The following is a 14,755-nucleotide window of genomic DNA, read 5'->3' on the forward strand; positions in this document are numbered from 1 at the left end:
ACGGCTTAGGGCTCCCACAGAATCAGTCAGAGGCTGCAAAGAGTGTTTCCTAGTCCCCCCACCCCCACCCCCATCCCTGCCCCCACCCTTGTGTAAGTGCCACCCCCATCCGGGAGGGGTGATTGTGTTGAAGTCATGGGTGAACTAGGGGACCTGGAATTGTTTGTTTTTATTAAAATATGTTTTGGCCGGGCACGGTGGCTCACCCCTGTAATCCCAGCACTTTGGGAGGCCGAGGCTGGTGGATCATGAGGTCAGGAGTTCAAGAGCAGCCTGGCCAAGATGGTGAAACCTCGTCTCTACTAAAAATACAAAAATTAGCCAGGCGTGGTGGCGGGTGCCTGTAATCCCAGCTACTTGGGAGGCAGAGAATTGCTTGAACCCGGGAGGCGGAGGTTGCAGTGAGCCGAGATTGGGCCATTGCACTCCAGCCTGGGCGACAAAGGGAGACTCCCTCTAAAAAAAGAGAAAAAACAATAGACCAAAGGACAGTACATGCAATTCTCTAATGTGTACTGTCTGCGGTGGTCGCGGCCCCGTGGATTTTCCGTGTGTCTGTGACGGCCCTGCCCTTACTTTAACGTGGGACTGCGGCGTCTTCAGGAGCCACTGTCAGGACTCCAGGGTGTCCAGCTCTGCTTCCAGATAAACTAATGGCGGGTCTCAGAACCGTCCCCCCACCATTTAATCCACTCCGCAGCTGCAGGTGCGGCCGGGACGCTGGCACCTGCCACCTGGCTTGGCTGGGCAGTGTCCGCCTCTCCAAGGGTTGGGGGTCTCTGTTCACCGAGTTTTACAGACTGGAGGAGGGTGTTTCCCTTAGAAAAGCCGCTTGTGCCCTTCCTGCGGGAGAAAAGTCACTCCTCCACCCCCTTTGTGGAATTCCCGGCCGGGCTCCCCGGAGGTGGGCATCTGAGAGGGGCAGTGCGGTCACACCCCTGCGGGCATCAGCGCCCCCGACCCCATCCCGGCTCCCAGCCCCGCCACCCACACCAGAGACATCCACTGCGGTCAGGGATTTCTGACAACATGTGCGTTTATTTGTATTAGAAGTACAAACGTAGGAATCCAAATACAAATACAGAGGGCGGCCCAGCCACGAGGCCCAGCGGAGGGCGCGGCGGGGACGGGACGCACGAAGCGGGGCGCGGGGCCGCCCGTGTCGCCAAGGCACGTGGGCGCAGGTGCGCCCTCATTTCACTAGGACACCGCCAGCCGCACGGAGCGCGGGAGCCACGTCCCAGCGGAGGGGAGGAGGGCGGCGGGACCTCGGACGCCGGAGCCAGGGCCTCCAATCCCTCGCGGGACAGGGACGCAGGGGCTGCCGGAGGCCACTTGGTGAGGGCGGGGACCCTGCTGGGGCCGGAGCCGGGGCCCCCTCGGGGCCAAGCGCGTCCACACCGGTGCTCCAAGATGATTCCAGAATGCCCTGGGATTCTGGAATCTCTGGGCCTACCTCCCATCTGGACAATGGCTTCACAGGAAGGATTCCATGGGAACAGAGAGCAGTGCGCGCCCCTCTCCATCCCTTCCTGCCTGGGGCATCTCCCTGGAGCCCTGGCAGTTTCACTTCCCACACAGGCTTCAGAGAGAGAGGACCCTGCCCGCACCGGGCTGCTTCAAGTCCGACCTGACGCCTTCCTGTGACCTGCGAATGCGACTGACTTCCTAGACAAGGGTGGGGATGGCTGTTGGCCATCTAAATCTTGAAAACTACTTATCTGATCGACTTGACCAGAATGCACGAATGATCAGGGAGTCGCCCAGGTGTGCACGCAGGTCACAGCAGTGATGCCCAAGGGCTCTCCAAAGGAGGCAGGCTTGTGTGGACGCCGGAGGGACTCCTGATCAGGTAGTGAAGCTGGATTTTTCTTTTCTTTTCTTGGCAAGAACGTGATCCCACTTTGTCAGGAAATGCACATGTTGCCACTTTCTCTCTCTCCCTGTCCTCTCTCTCTCCCCCTCTCCCTTGCTCCTTTTTATCCTAACCAGAGGCTTAGTAAGCTAATACGCTATCGCTAGAGAACTGCGCTCCTTTCTACTTGTTTCAGCTAAATTTGGGGTGATGGGTAGAGTGACACACATTAATAAGTTGTTTTCAGTTTTACCACTGTACGTACAGACACAAATACACGGACCACTGCATGTAAACACAAGATGGCCTCTTGCTCCTAACAACACACAGGTCTGATCCCTGAAAATAATTACTTTCCTAAAGCTTTCACAAAACATTTACTCCTAAACAACGAACCTTTTGCTCAGTACAGGAGCTGCACACAAAGGAAAACACCTTGTGTAGTTGTACAAACGTGTTAGCAGGTAAACTTGGTTCACTAGCATAAAATTAGCCATTTCAAATGTCAAGAATGATGGACAGTGTCTTTTAGAATGTTTTAATAAAAGTTATTCTAAACAGAGATCATATAATAGTCAGCACTGTACATTTCATGAATATATTTTGCCTGTGCTTATGTCTATTCAAAGTAAAAATGCCAGGATAAGTTAGGGAACCAAAGCCTAGACTCAAATTAGATGTTAAGAAGCACACAGTGATTGTCTTTTTGAGCTCACAAAATTTGCAGTTTCCAAAGATGCATGTATTTTAGTGAAAAAAGATAGTTCTTAGACAATTCAAATGTTATCTTTACGAAAAGTAATAAAATAGCCGACTGAGGTAAAAATGAAAAAAAAAAGAGAAAGCAATCAGCAAACAACAATTGAGTGGAATGTTCTTCTAAATAGTAATTTCAAATTCTGATTGAGGCAGGGCAGGCAGAACTGCTGGGGAAGACAGCAGGTCTGGAAATGTGTTAGGCAAGCAAAATTTTGGAGTAGGATCTGTATACTTAATGTTTAAACTCAAATGAAACTTTTTCACTTTTTCCACAACATAAGTTCTGATTTTGTTATAGTTCAGAAAAGGCTCTAAGCCTTTGTGTTGAATCAATAGCTGAGTACTAGTAGAAACACGGAAGGGAACAACCAGGGTGGTGATGGTGGATGTAGCATCGTTTTCTTCATCTAAAAACCTTTCATATTTGGTGACAACTTAGAACTTGAGGGAGCAAGTTGTCATGCGCATCTTCTACCACATTACTTATTTTTTAATTACATTGGAAGCAATCTTTAATTGTTTAAGAATGCAACATTTTTTCTTTTTTTCCTCTCTGTAGCTCCCAAGGCCACCCTGGGGGTGCATGGACTAGCGGACATGGCAGGCTGGCTGAGGGGGGACTGGGTCTGCCAAGGCTGCGTAGAGGAGTGGGCACCCTGCTCTCCCCACTAGCGGGAGAGAAGTGCTGCTCTGTGCAGTGGGGGGCGGGGTCTTCCCTCATTGACAAAATTGACATTGAAAATCCTTCCTATTACAAATATAAATAGTATTTTATAAAAACCTATTGTAAGAAAGCCTAACCAAATCAAAGCACTCATTATTTGCTCCTGAAAATTAGAAGCTGATAGTGGGCTAAGACTTCTACTTAAGGTGTCTCCAATAATCTTTTATAAACTCAAAGTCAAGCACTGTCCTTTCAAATAGACCTCCTTAGATTAGGGAAGCAGCTTTCAGTTCCAAGAAAGTGCTATGGGCAGGCACAGGCACGTGTTCCCACACATGTGTGCTAATGAATCAAGTTGTGAAACTCCAGTCCACCCAAAAGGAAAATCATGTCAGCCTGTGTACAGTCATGCCCTTGCCAGGAGCGATTCCACCTGCCCCTCCGGAGGCTTCGGACTTCCCGGGTGAAAACTCAGCCTGTCTCGGGTGGAAAGGGGATGCTGGCACCTTCCCACTGCCTTGCCATAATGAACTTCCCACTTACTGGCATCAGTCCTGATTCTCACCATGTCCCTAGAGTGACAGCTTAGCTCCAGAGCCCACAGGTTCTTTATCACCATGTCCCTAGAGTGACAGCTTAGCTCCAGAGTCCACAGGTTCTTTTTCCTAAGGAGAGCTGGGAATCTTCTTTACACATTGCTATGTATTTGAAAAACGTTCAACGAGAAATGGAAATTTCAAATCTTCTTTAAAAAGTGTTTAGTGACAATGCTGTCATTTTGAGAAGACTGACATCTCAGGGACTGCAATAATTGTGCTGTGGGCTCGCTCATGTATCCTTAGATACCTAAGAAACACATCTTTAAGAAAATACAAATTGGATGTGTTGGGTAGATACACATCATTCACTGGGATCGAACTTCAATAAGTGAGGCAACTGGGAGAAATCAGGGTCTAAGCCCTTCACGGGAAGTGTAAATGTTCCTTTCTCATGAAAATCAAAGAAGGAACCTGAATAACTAGAAAAGAGAAGAGAAAATGTAGCAGCTACCTGCTCAGTCTGGGGGATTTAATTATTGGCAATCCATGTTCTTTCCAACCTGTTCAATTTTAAACTGTTCAGTAGACACAGAGGCTCTGGCTTCCCGGCAGGAACCATTATCGTCTCCACACTGTGGAGCCTGCCCACTGGGCTGGAAAACCCTGTGTGTGTTTACAAATGTGAAAAGTGAAGTGGTGAAAGTAGGTGATTATCTCAATTGTTCAAGCAAAGGAATTTACGTTCCCCTCAATAACCTGAATGCTACAGTCAGATCATGTTTGTTTTGGAAGTGGTGTGTGTGTGTGAACATGTTTTGTCTGCCTAATTATTTTCTAGCTCATGCTCTTGTATAACCTAATCTGAAAAGCCCACTTGGTTAACTCAAAACATTGAAAACTTGTCAGTGACTGATTGTTCGACTAGTTTTTCAGCACTGATTTAAGTTCGTCTAAAATTTGACTTTTATAAGTAAGCAGGGCAAGAAAAGGTATAAGGGATTTTATTGACAACAGTAAAACCCAAAGCATTATTCAGCTAAGTGGCATTAAAAAAGTAAATATAGGCTGGGCGCGGTGGCTCACGCCTGTAATCCCAGCACTTTAGGAGGCCAAGGCGGGTGAATCACCTGAAGGTCAGGAGTTTGAGACCAGCCTGGCCAACATGGTGAAAGCCCATCTCTACTAAAAATATAAAAAATTAGCTGGACGTGGCGGTGGGCGCCTGTAATCCCAGCTACTCGGGAAGCTGAGGCAGGAGAATTGCGTGAACCCGGGAGGTGTAGGTTGCAGTGAACCAAGATCACGCCATTGTACTCCAGCCTGGGCAACAAGAGTAAAACTTCGTCTCAAAATAAATAAATAAATAAGTAAATAAATAAATAAAGGTAACTGTAAAGAACGTCTCCCTTTTGGCCTTAATACAACTAGATCAAGCTGATATCCTGAAATCGCTAGCTTGTAATCAGTAGAAATTTTAAAAGGAGGAATGGAAATGCCCTAATCTCTAGTCTTCAAAACGACTGGACATTAAGAAAAAGAAAGTCAAGTTTTTATTCTTCCAGAAATACTGAATGGCTGAGTTCTTACCCGATCATCTCAAAACATACACATTCTCTCCCCATAATGATAGAGATCTATTTTTATAATAAAAGATAAGTCAACAAGGGACCAGCGATGGGGGTGTCATTTATCCTGAAGAGTTATTTGTTAGTTCTTTGATGTGATTGTACAGAGAACACAAACACAGAGGCATTGCTAAACTCTCTGAACCTGAATGTTTCCTCCAGGCCAATTTGTGAAAAAAGAATATAGGTACAGATTACACACTTTCTCAATTTTGGGAAATTTGAAGGGGGGTTCAGCAGAATATTGTAAAATTAACATTTCCAATGTATTCATAGTCTGGTTCTTCACCCTTATTTCCAGAACCTTTCTGAATATCTGTTAAATGATAGTGTTCTAAAGTCTAAGGTGGACAGTGTTTGAGTACAAATAGAACTTAACATTTCAATGTATATTTACATCAGATTACGTGGATCTCAAGCCAATTTTTTTTTAACAGAAATTGCAGATGAAATTTCTTATGTGTCGAGTTGAAAATCGCTCAGGAAAAGCACTCGAAAAGAGTTGCAAGATCATGGGGTGAATTCAAAGCGCTTTGTGCCTTGAGAGCACTGAACTGATACAGTGATAAGAATAATGGTTGGAGACCAGGTATAATTCTTCAAGTCTCAAAGGAAATCACAGAAAATTTCTATTTTGGCAGCTGAGATAAAAATGATCAAGGAAGAAGAGGTTTCGTCTGTTTCGTGTTCTAGCCCTTTAGATAGAGTGGCCCATTGCTTCCTAGTCGGGGGGAGCTGGAGTCAATGCAGAGTGGGTTACCGGCCCCTCTCCTGTTGCTTCCAGAGTGTGGTTCTACTGCAGAACAACGAAGCAACATGCCTGCCAACGTCCTTTTACTGCAGCAAGCGACCAGCAGGTAAAATGATTCGGTGTGAAGCTTCTATAGAGACACTCACCCCACCAGAAGGACTGTGTTGCTGACATTTTAGATTGGCCCCCGTTTCCCTTACGTAGAGTGAAAATGCTTTGCTCTTGAGGACAAGCATTTTCTCAGTCACAGAACCTGCAAAATCTTGGTACTTAACTGATTTGATGTAAAATTGAGGGTGAGACTGGCATATAGAGAAATGAAATCCTATTTCCATCCATTCATAAAAGATAAATAAAACTTGGCATGAAGTATATAGCTGACTGCAGGAAATGGAAAATCTTACAAGATGCGTATTATTTGAGCTTTCTGTTTCATTTTAAGGCATATTTTGGGTAAATTGGGGGCAGTATTGGCTGGGTCCAGAGTAAATTGTACTAACTTTGTCCTTCTCTGTCTGGTATGTAGGGAGGCTCTGTTCTGGTAGGTGGCGTTCGGACTTTGCAGAAGCTGAAGCTTTCTAGACTCTGAAGAGACATTTTTCTCCAGTTCCATTAATGTGAAATGCCTTTTCTTTGCTTTCCCCCTCACCCAGTATGCAGCTTAAAAGACAGACAGTCACAGTTTTAAGTGTGATCCACAGTGGTCAGAAATTTGGATTCCATGTCAAAATACAGAACTGTCATCTCCTCAACTTAGAGTATTTCTGAAAGTGAGGAACACAGTAGCACCTTTGGAATGCAGATCACTCAGACTTCCACGCCAAATATTTCCCAGTTCTACATGCAGAGCAAGCTGGGGCTTAGCTGTGCAGAACAGCCTTACACCCTGTGCAATCGCATCCCTCCTGATCAGGCGTCCTGGCAAAGGAGAGTCTTTAATGAAAGAAAGTGTACTTCCCTCCCACTGTCCCCACACTGCTCCTCTCCTTCCTCTAGACGGTACACACGTACATGATTTAAAAGCCCCTGAGCTCTGCACCTCACCAAGGCACACGCATCTCTCCCTCATTGTGGACTGAAAAGGCTCATCTCAGGAGCTGAGACTGATACAGAGAACTTGAATTACGCAAGCCTGCGGAGAACCTGGCATGGACATGCTCTTAGGGGGTGCTTTAGCTCTTTTCATTCAGACCCCCTAGTGGGAAGCCTGCTATATATGCAGGAATCCACACTGTGATGCTCAGTTAGTGAAATCCTTTGGACTTTCTTGAGCTGAAGGTTCTCCTTCCTAGAAAAGAAGTGCTGAACTCATTTGTTTTGATCAGGAGGGCTGCTGGGGTTGGGAAGAAGAGAATGGCTGGATTCAGAAAACTGAGGTTATTGGTGTATTTATCCTATGTGTAAAATTTCAGGAGGATTGCTAACAATATCCAAATATTGAGTGGTTTTGAAACACAAGGCATCAGTAAAATTCTTTTAAGGTAAAATCGAACAAATCCATGTTATAAAAAGTTGTTTTAGGTTATTTTCCTCCCAGTAAGAATTTTTCTAGAAAATTCAGTTCTCTCCAGAACTACTTTTATTATAATGTAGCGGGTTGCAGTTCTTCAGCGTGTTAGAAATTACCCATTCATAAGGTTGGACACTGTGTCTTAAGACTGCTCTGGGGCCACCTTCCCTTGGCGCTCAGTGCCCTGGTGTGACCTGGATTCCTTTGGTCAGGGTCAGGGTCCCTGCAGACTACCTCTGCCAAGGCTGGGGGCTGCTTATGCCCGAGAGACAGAACTAGAGTACCAGAGAGTGAAACTGTCCAATGGAGGAGACATTTCATCTAAGACAGTATTGTCAACCTGTTTCTCCACACATATTCTTGGATTTTTAAACTGAATTCGCTAAATTGAAGCCAATTGGCTTGTGGCTTATGTAGTAACTACCAACCCGAAAGGCAGAGAGAAACAATGGGCTTGAATGTCTCACGCTGTATAGACTCCATCTTTGGAAATTGGGTCATCATATGTTGATATCTTTGCATCCATTTAATGTGCAACAATCTTAATAGGAATAAGCAGATGAATCTAATTTCACTTTCTCTGGTCTCTTCTGCTCCCATCCTCTTCTGTGTCTGGTGTACATCCAGGAAATTGTGTGAAATTGATACTTTTCTATACTTTCTCTGCAAAATATTTTATTTTTCTGAGTAATTATGGTATGCACAATCGATAATCTTTAAAATTATGGTTTCTACGTGAAATGGATTCAGTTTTCTGTGTGAGAAAGATGAGAGGCACAGAGATTCTGGTTCAGAATTTTAATAATGCCAAAGCATTATTGACTAACTGATAGGACTTGTGTTTTGCCTATTGGTGAGGAGAAGTTTCAACAGAGTCTTCTGCAGTTCACACTGGCGTCCAGTTATAACAAAGAACTAACAGCAAGAAGCAAGTTGGTTTTGTGTTATAAAAATATCAAAAGAGTATTGATTGGGGGATATTTTTTCTTTGGGATTTTGCTATGTATCCATATTTCAAAGTATAAAATAATCTTGTTCATCAAAATATGTACTTGATGATCACCATTGCCCATTTTTTTTGCATCTAAAGTTGGTTTGAGTTGAAAATTAATATTCACTAATTTTTTTTTTTTTTAAATTTTGGCCAGGCATGGTGGCTCATGTGTGTAATCCTAGCACTTTGGGAGGCTGAGGCGGGCAGATCACCTGAGGTCAGGAGTTCGAGACCAGCCAGGCCAACATGGTGAAACCACCCTGTCTCTACTAAAAAAAAAAAAAAAATTAGCTGGGTGTGGTAGTGCGCACCTGTAGTCCAACTACTCGGGAAGCTGAGGCAGGAGAATCGCTTGCACATGGGAGGTGGAGGTTGTAGCGAGCCAAGATGGTGCCACTGTACTCCAGCCTGGCCAGGCGACAGAGCGTGACTCTGTCTCAAAAAAAGAAAATAAAAATAAGATTGTATCTACGTCTTTCACACTCTGGCGTGTGTCTTCAAGATAACAGGTTGTGTTCACTGTACACCTTTCTTTGCAAAATGAAGACAATTACTGAACCTATAATAATGTAACATAAGCTGGACACGTACTTGGGTTGAGCCTCGGTCTAGTTAAAAACAGCTCTTAAGGTGAAATGTTGTTGAACTAGTCCAAGAACCCAAGGTTCAAATATTGTTGACTCTCAGTAAGTTGGATTAAAGTAATAACCTTCTGATGTTCAGAGATAGTCATTTTTGACCCCAACAACATGAGCATTTTGAAAATCTTATTTTCACCTCCAATGGAAACCGTGGACAATGCGAGTGTACTCTCCCCAGGCCTAGAACGAGGTTATTAGGTAAAGGGGTGCCAGCTAACGGCAATGGTGCTGGAACCAGAGAGGCCACAGAGAAAGGAGACTGGGGTTGGAACCCGCTGCTGTTCACACTGGAGCACAGAGAGCCCAGGCTGAGCCAGCAGGAGTGGGTCTCGGCCAGGGGTGATTCAACACTCGTGAGCGCTACTACACCCAGGGCTGCGAAGGAAAGATACAGAAGGACTAGGGGCCTGAGAGAGCATCTTAGACATTCACTTGCACGTTTTACAGATTTCTTGGCAAGGGTAATCAGCAGCTGCTTCCAATATCCATAAACCATTCAGAAACAACACCAAGCTACAATTCAGTAGGGATCAGCAAGAATATTACTTTAAAACTCAATTAGCATGTGTGTGTGTGTGTGTAAAATACATAATAGAAACCTTTGCCAGGTACTTCCTGTGTTGCTGAAAGGTCATTTATAACAAGATACACGGAGCAGTGTCCTTCCTTGCTGCTCCCGATTGGTCACTACTGGTCTGGGGGCGACGGAAGGTCGAGTGTGTACCAAATGCTCTCCACTCTTCACCATGAGCAATGCTTAGAGATACAGGTATCCAACCCAGTAGACCAGGTTAAAGAGCAGGAAGGACGTGGGGAAAAAGACCCGGGAGTACGAGTCCAGCTCCAAGATGTCTATGTGAATACGCCCTTTTCTCCAGGATCCTGATTTACATTCTTCGTAGCAGCAGAAGAAGCTCTGACAGTCTTTGCCATCCAGACACTCATAGACACAGGTATCTTCAAATTCCTGCCAGTAAACGGAATTGTTTAACGTGGTCATCGCAGGTGGTGGTGGCCTCATGTCCAGGAGGGAATAGTTCTGCAGGCAACAAGAATGACACAACAACCATCGTAAAATGCAATAAAAACACCCTGAGGTGTATGAAGCAATCGGTTCATATCACATCTGTCTCCTACAGATAAAGAGGATGAGTGGGCCTGCCCATCCCTCACACTCCCCCAACGCTGGAGAGACTCGGTCCCTTTTTTTTTTTTTTTTGGTTTTAAGGAGCAGAGAGTTTAATAGGCAAGAAGGAAGAAAGGAAGAAGCTTCCCTGTGCAGAGACAGAGGGAGAGGGGCTCAAAAGCCGAGAGAGGAGACCCCCGTCTTCAATTCAAATGCAAGGAAAATTGCATTGCAGTTTCAAATCTTGTGTTTCCCGGATTATTAATGAAGAAGGTTAAGCATATTTTAAAATGTGTATTAGTCATTTGAAGTCCCTATTCTGCCTACTTTTCTGTGGATTTGTAGTACGTATGGACGTATTATATATTTATCCCTTATATGTGAAACAGTACATATACTGAAGTGGGGAGGGACAAATAGGTTACTTTTTTTCCAATTAGTGAATAGTAAAAGGTATGACGTGCAGGAATGATGAGAGGATCTTCATGTCCCATGTGATTCTGGTGAAAGTGGGCTTTCAGTGTGAGGGGGCTGGATACTGCTTACCATCTTAAGAAGCATAACCAAAAATGTGCCCACCTACAATGCTTTCTTTTCTACCTCCCAAGCCCTTCTCCTGACATGGAAAAGTCCAAATGGGGCAGATAAAGGAGAGAGAACAACATACTCTTCACTCCTCAATGAGAAGAATCATTCCTAACCCTGAGACATGGCTGCAAATAGACTTGTCAATTTTTCAGACAGAGGCTGAGCTCTTCTGAAAAACGATGAAGTGTGCACTACATTGAATTCCGTTAAGGGGACCCGTTTCTAAACTGGACTGAATAATGGAAGAGAACTAAACAGCATGTTTGCCTGTCTGCTTTGGTTTATCTGTGCTGGTGGATCGGAGATGGGCATGTGCCACTGGCAGCCGTGGAGACTGATGCCGAGGAGGAGGTGGAGAGGGAACCCTTCTCAGTGGGCTTCCTGGCGAGGGCCTTTGCCTGGGTGTGGCACACTGCTGGGACAGAGGCCATTCGGAATTCATTAGAAAGCATCGTGACAACCTCTTATACTTTCAACCCAAAATACGATTACACGAAGACATGGTACTGCTTCCCTCCTGTTTTTGGGCCTCAGTTTGATTGGACATGCTCATAATCGTGGGATCATAAACTGGAGACAGGTGAAAGTGTCCGTCGGTCACTCAGAGTCGGTTCTTGCAGCCTTTGGTGTGCTCTTGTCCATGGGAAGCATCTGTGTGTGAGGACAGACCTAAAGCAGGATGGCCTGGACCACATGTTCACAGGGCGTTGCTTGCTCCTCACATGTGGCCACCTCCTTCTGCTACCAGTGGGGCCTCATGGTGCGGCTGCCCACCCTCCTCCTCATCCGCAATCCTGATGAACAGGCAGAAATAAAAGTCCCGCTGTCTCTATGGGCCTCATGTGGACACGTCTCTTCTAGGTTAATGTTCTTTGTCCCGAGTAGGTGTAAACATCACCAGGGGTTTGCTAAAACATAGCAATTCCCTGCCTCTATCCCACTGCATTGAAGGGATCTGCCTCTTTTTGACAAGCTCCAGTGGAAATATCTGCCTTTATGAACAAACAATTGCAATAAAAGTTTCCTACACGTATACTTGACAGTGATCAGCCAGACATTCATCCACTCATTGCTTCAACCCCATTCCTCTATGTAGTCTCTTGCTGTGTGGATGGGACTGGGGGCTACCGGAGACAAGAGAGGAGAAGCCTGGTCGTCACAAGGCAGGGCAGCCCCACAGCAAGATTCTGGCTCAGACCGGGAGGCAGAAGGCTCTGCTGATGTGGGAATGGCTCACCAGAGGTCTAAAGGGCAACCCTTGGAGGCCACAGGCAGGGCAGCAGGATGGTTTCTGGAGAAGAGAAACCTCCATTTCACTTCATTTAGGAAACCAAAAAACACCTAGAGATCATATTTACAATATTAAAAATGGTTCCCATTATGTCTTCATAGTTCACTGCTTTGAAATGAAACAAATTCCATTTTATAAGGTTGAAGCAAAATGTAAGATGTTAAGAGCCCTAAATAGCTTAAGAACTTCTTTACCTGCCTCCGTCTCATTAGTCATGAAAATTTCAAACGATGTCCAAGAGAGAGATTTTAATTAACAATTCCCCCAAGTCCTCCTTGGCCTAGCTGGGTCCCTGACTCCCTCCTCTTTTGTCTGTGTGTGTAGCACAGCCCTGTGAGTGTCACGGAGCACCGTGCTTCCTGGGCACACGTGGAGTTCCTCAGCCTTGCATTTGACATGTTAGGAAAGGGGAACTGAGCAACTGGAACGGCTCACCCCAAGCCACACATGTGACTGTTCACGGAGCCTGCCCCTGTCCCCCATCACTGCTGCTTCGTGTTGGTAATGGAGGCTCCTTCACTAGCATACAGCTTGCAGACTGACCTTTCAGAATACAGTTGGGAAGTTGACAGTTCTCACTCAGCAGAGGACAGACTTGCTTTTTCTTTGGCTTAGCATTATTCTTGTTGCAGGTCTCTGGTTGTGTCTTCTCACCAGGCCTGGCACCCTTTCTGTCTGCGAATTATTTTTCTTTGTACTTTCTTTAAGGTCATTAAACTTTCCAACTTTTTCTTTCTTTAAAAATATTTTTTCTGTTCATTTTGTGATATCTTTTTCTCTGTGTGTTAAAGGATTTTTTTCTTTTTTTGGCAACATCACTTCTGTACTAAAGATGTCAATATTTCCTCCTTTCAACACCCAGGTCCTGGCTATGTGTGATGATTGCACCCTTCCCCTCTCCCCTCTGTTTTGGTCCCATGCCATTTGGAAGCATTTGCTGGCAAAATCTGTATGTTCGCTGTGGCTTCCCGCAGCTGTAACAGTGATTTGCCCACAAACGTTTTGGAAGAACTATCATGATCCACACTTGCAGAGTGCAGAGAACTATGTAGTCTCCTGACAACGGGCTGGAAGTGCGCTGCATATGAGGTCTCAATTAGCAAGTAGCAAACCACCTGCAGCGTATGGGTGGGTTTGAAACATTTGATGTAATTAGTAAATTGTAATTAGTATACATATGTATAAAGGAATAAAAGTCATGATTGTAAATAAAAATTGTTATATGATAAAAGTTGTAGTTCTCATCATTAATTTAAAAATATATTTCTTGGATTTTTCAATAAAGCTCCATTCTTATCTCTAGCCAAAAGAAATTCAGACTTGTTAATAGTTAAATGTAACAAATTTGTTTTTAAATTGTCAAACCTTGGTCAATATTTATAGGGCTTAATTTATCCACACTTCAATTTTCTGATTTGTAGAAAGGTTTGTTATGAGAATAAAGTGAGTTGATACATGAAAGCACAGAGAACATAATGTCAAGCATAGTGCTCAAAAGAAAGTGAGGGGGGTCGTCATTTTGAGAGGAGGAAGGACCTTCCAAAGCAGAACACAAGAAGCAGAAACTAGAAAAGAAAACAGTGACAGATTTGACCACATGAAACAAAATAACACACACAGAAAAAGGCACAAAATAGGATAGGGCCAATGTTGCCAATTCAAGTTGAAATAAAAACTACATGACAAACAATATCATGAATATATTCTATATGTGACTATCTAAATTATATATTTTATAAAATACAATTTATATAATATGTAACATATATACCACCATCAGATTTCTACTTTAAAATACTAATAAAAGTTTAAAAAATTCAAAAGCAATTCACGAAAATAGAAATGCAAATCAAAAATAAACAAGTGACAATATTGTCAATAGTCAAATAAATGCCAGTAAGAAAAGTTTGCAGAGCTCATTTTCCTGCTTGACTATCAAACTGAATGCACGGAAAGTTCAGGATGAGGTGTCTGGCATTGCTGATGGAGCTGGTGGAGCACCATTTGGCAAAGACCAAAGACCATGCAACCCCTCTGCCCAAACGTTCTGCTCCTAGGAATTTATAACCAAGCAAATCATCACAGGTAAATACAAATTGGTAATGATAAGAACGTAAATGCAAGTGAAAAATGTGGATAAGCCCAGTCAGTGTCCTGCCAAGACTGCCTGTGCATCAATCATGAACGTAGGATATGATCATTACAATGATCCTATAAAATAATATTTGTGGCACAAAACTTAAGTACATGTAAGTACCTATTTTTGAGTTATCAAAGAGGCTATAAAACAATATAAAGATCATAATTCAGTTTTGCTAAAATGCATGAACATATATTATTTGAATGGCTAAAAAAGAACTATATATGCCATACACTAATCCCCATGTAGAAGGATTATGATTACTTTTCTCC

General features: G+C 44.1%; 1 protein-coding gene across 4 annotated transcripts in view; it reads right to left on the reverse strand.

Moving 5' to 3' along the window:
- Window positions 1-1,018: 1,018 nt before the first annotated feature.
- Window positions 1,019-14,755, reverse strand: part of GABRG3 (gamma-aminobutyric acid type A receptor subunit gamma3) — a 568,731-nt gene continuing 554,994 nt past the window's right edge. For all 4 annotated transcript variants that reach the window (XM_005559026.5, XM_015452551.4, XM_073995285.1 and 1 more), the window contains one exon: window positions 1,019-10,377. In XM_005559026.5, the coding sequence (XP_005559083.1) occupies window positions 10,096-10,377 (282 nt within the window). In that variant the 3' untranslated portion in view covers window positions 1,019-10,095. The remainder of the gene's footprint in view (window positions 10,378-14,755) is intronic.

This window comes from Macaca fascicularis, chromosome 7 (genome assembly GCF_037993035.2).
Source record: "Macaca fascicularis isolate 582-1 chromosome 7, T2T-MFA8v1.1".
Lineage (NCBI taxonomy): Eukaryota > Metazoa > Chordata > Mammalia > Primates > Cercopithecidae > Macaca > Macaca fascicularis.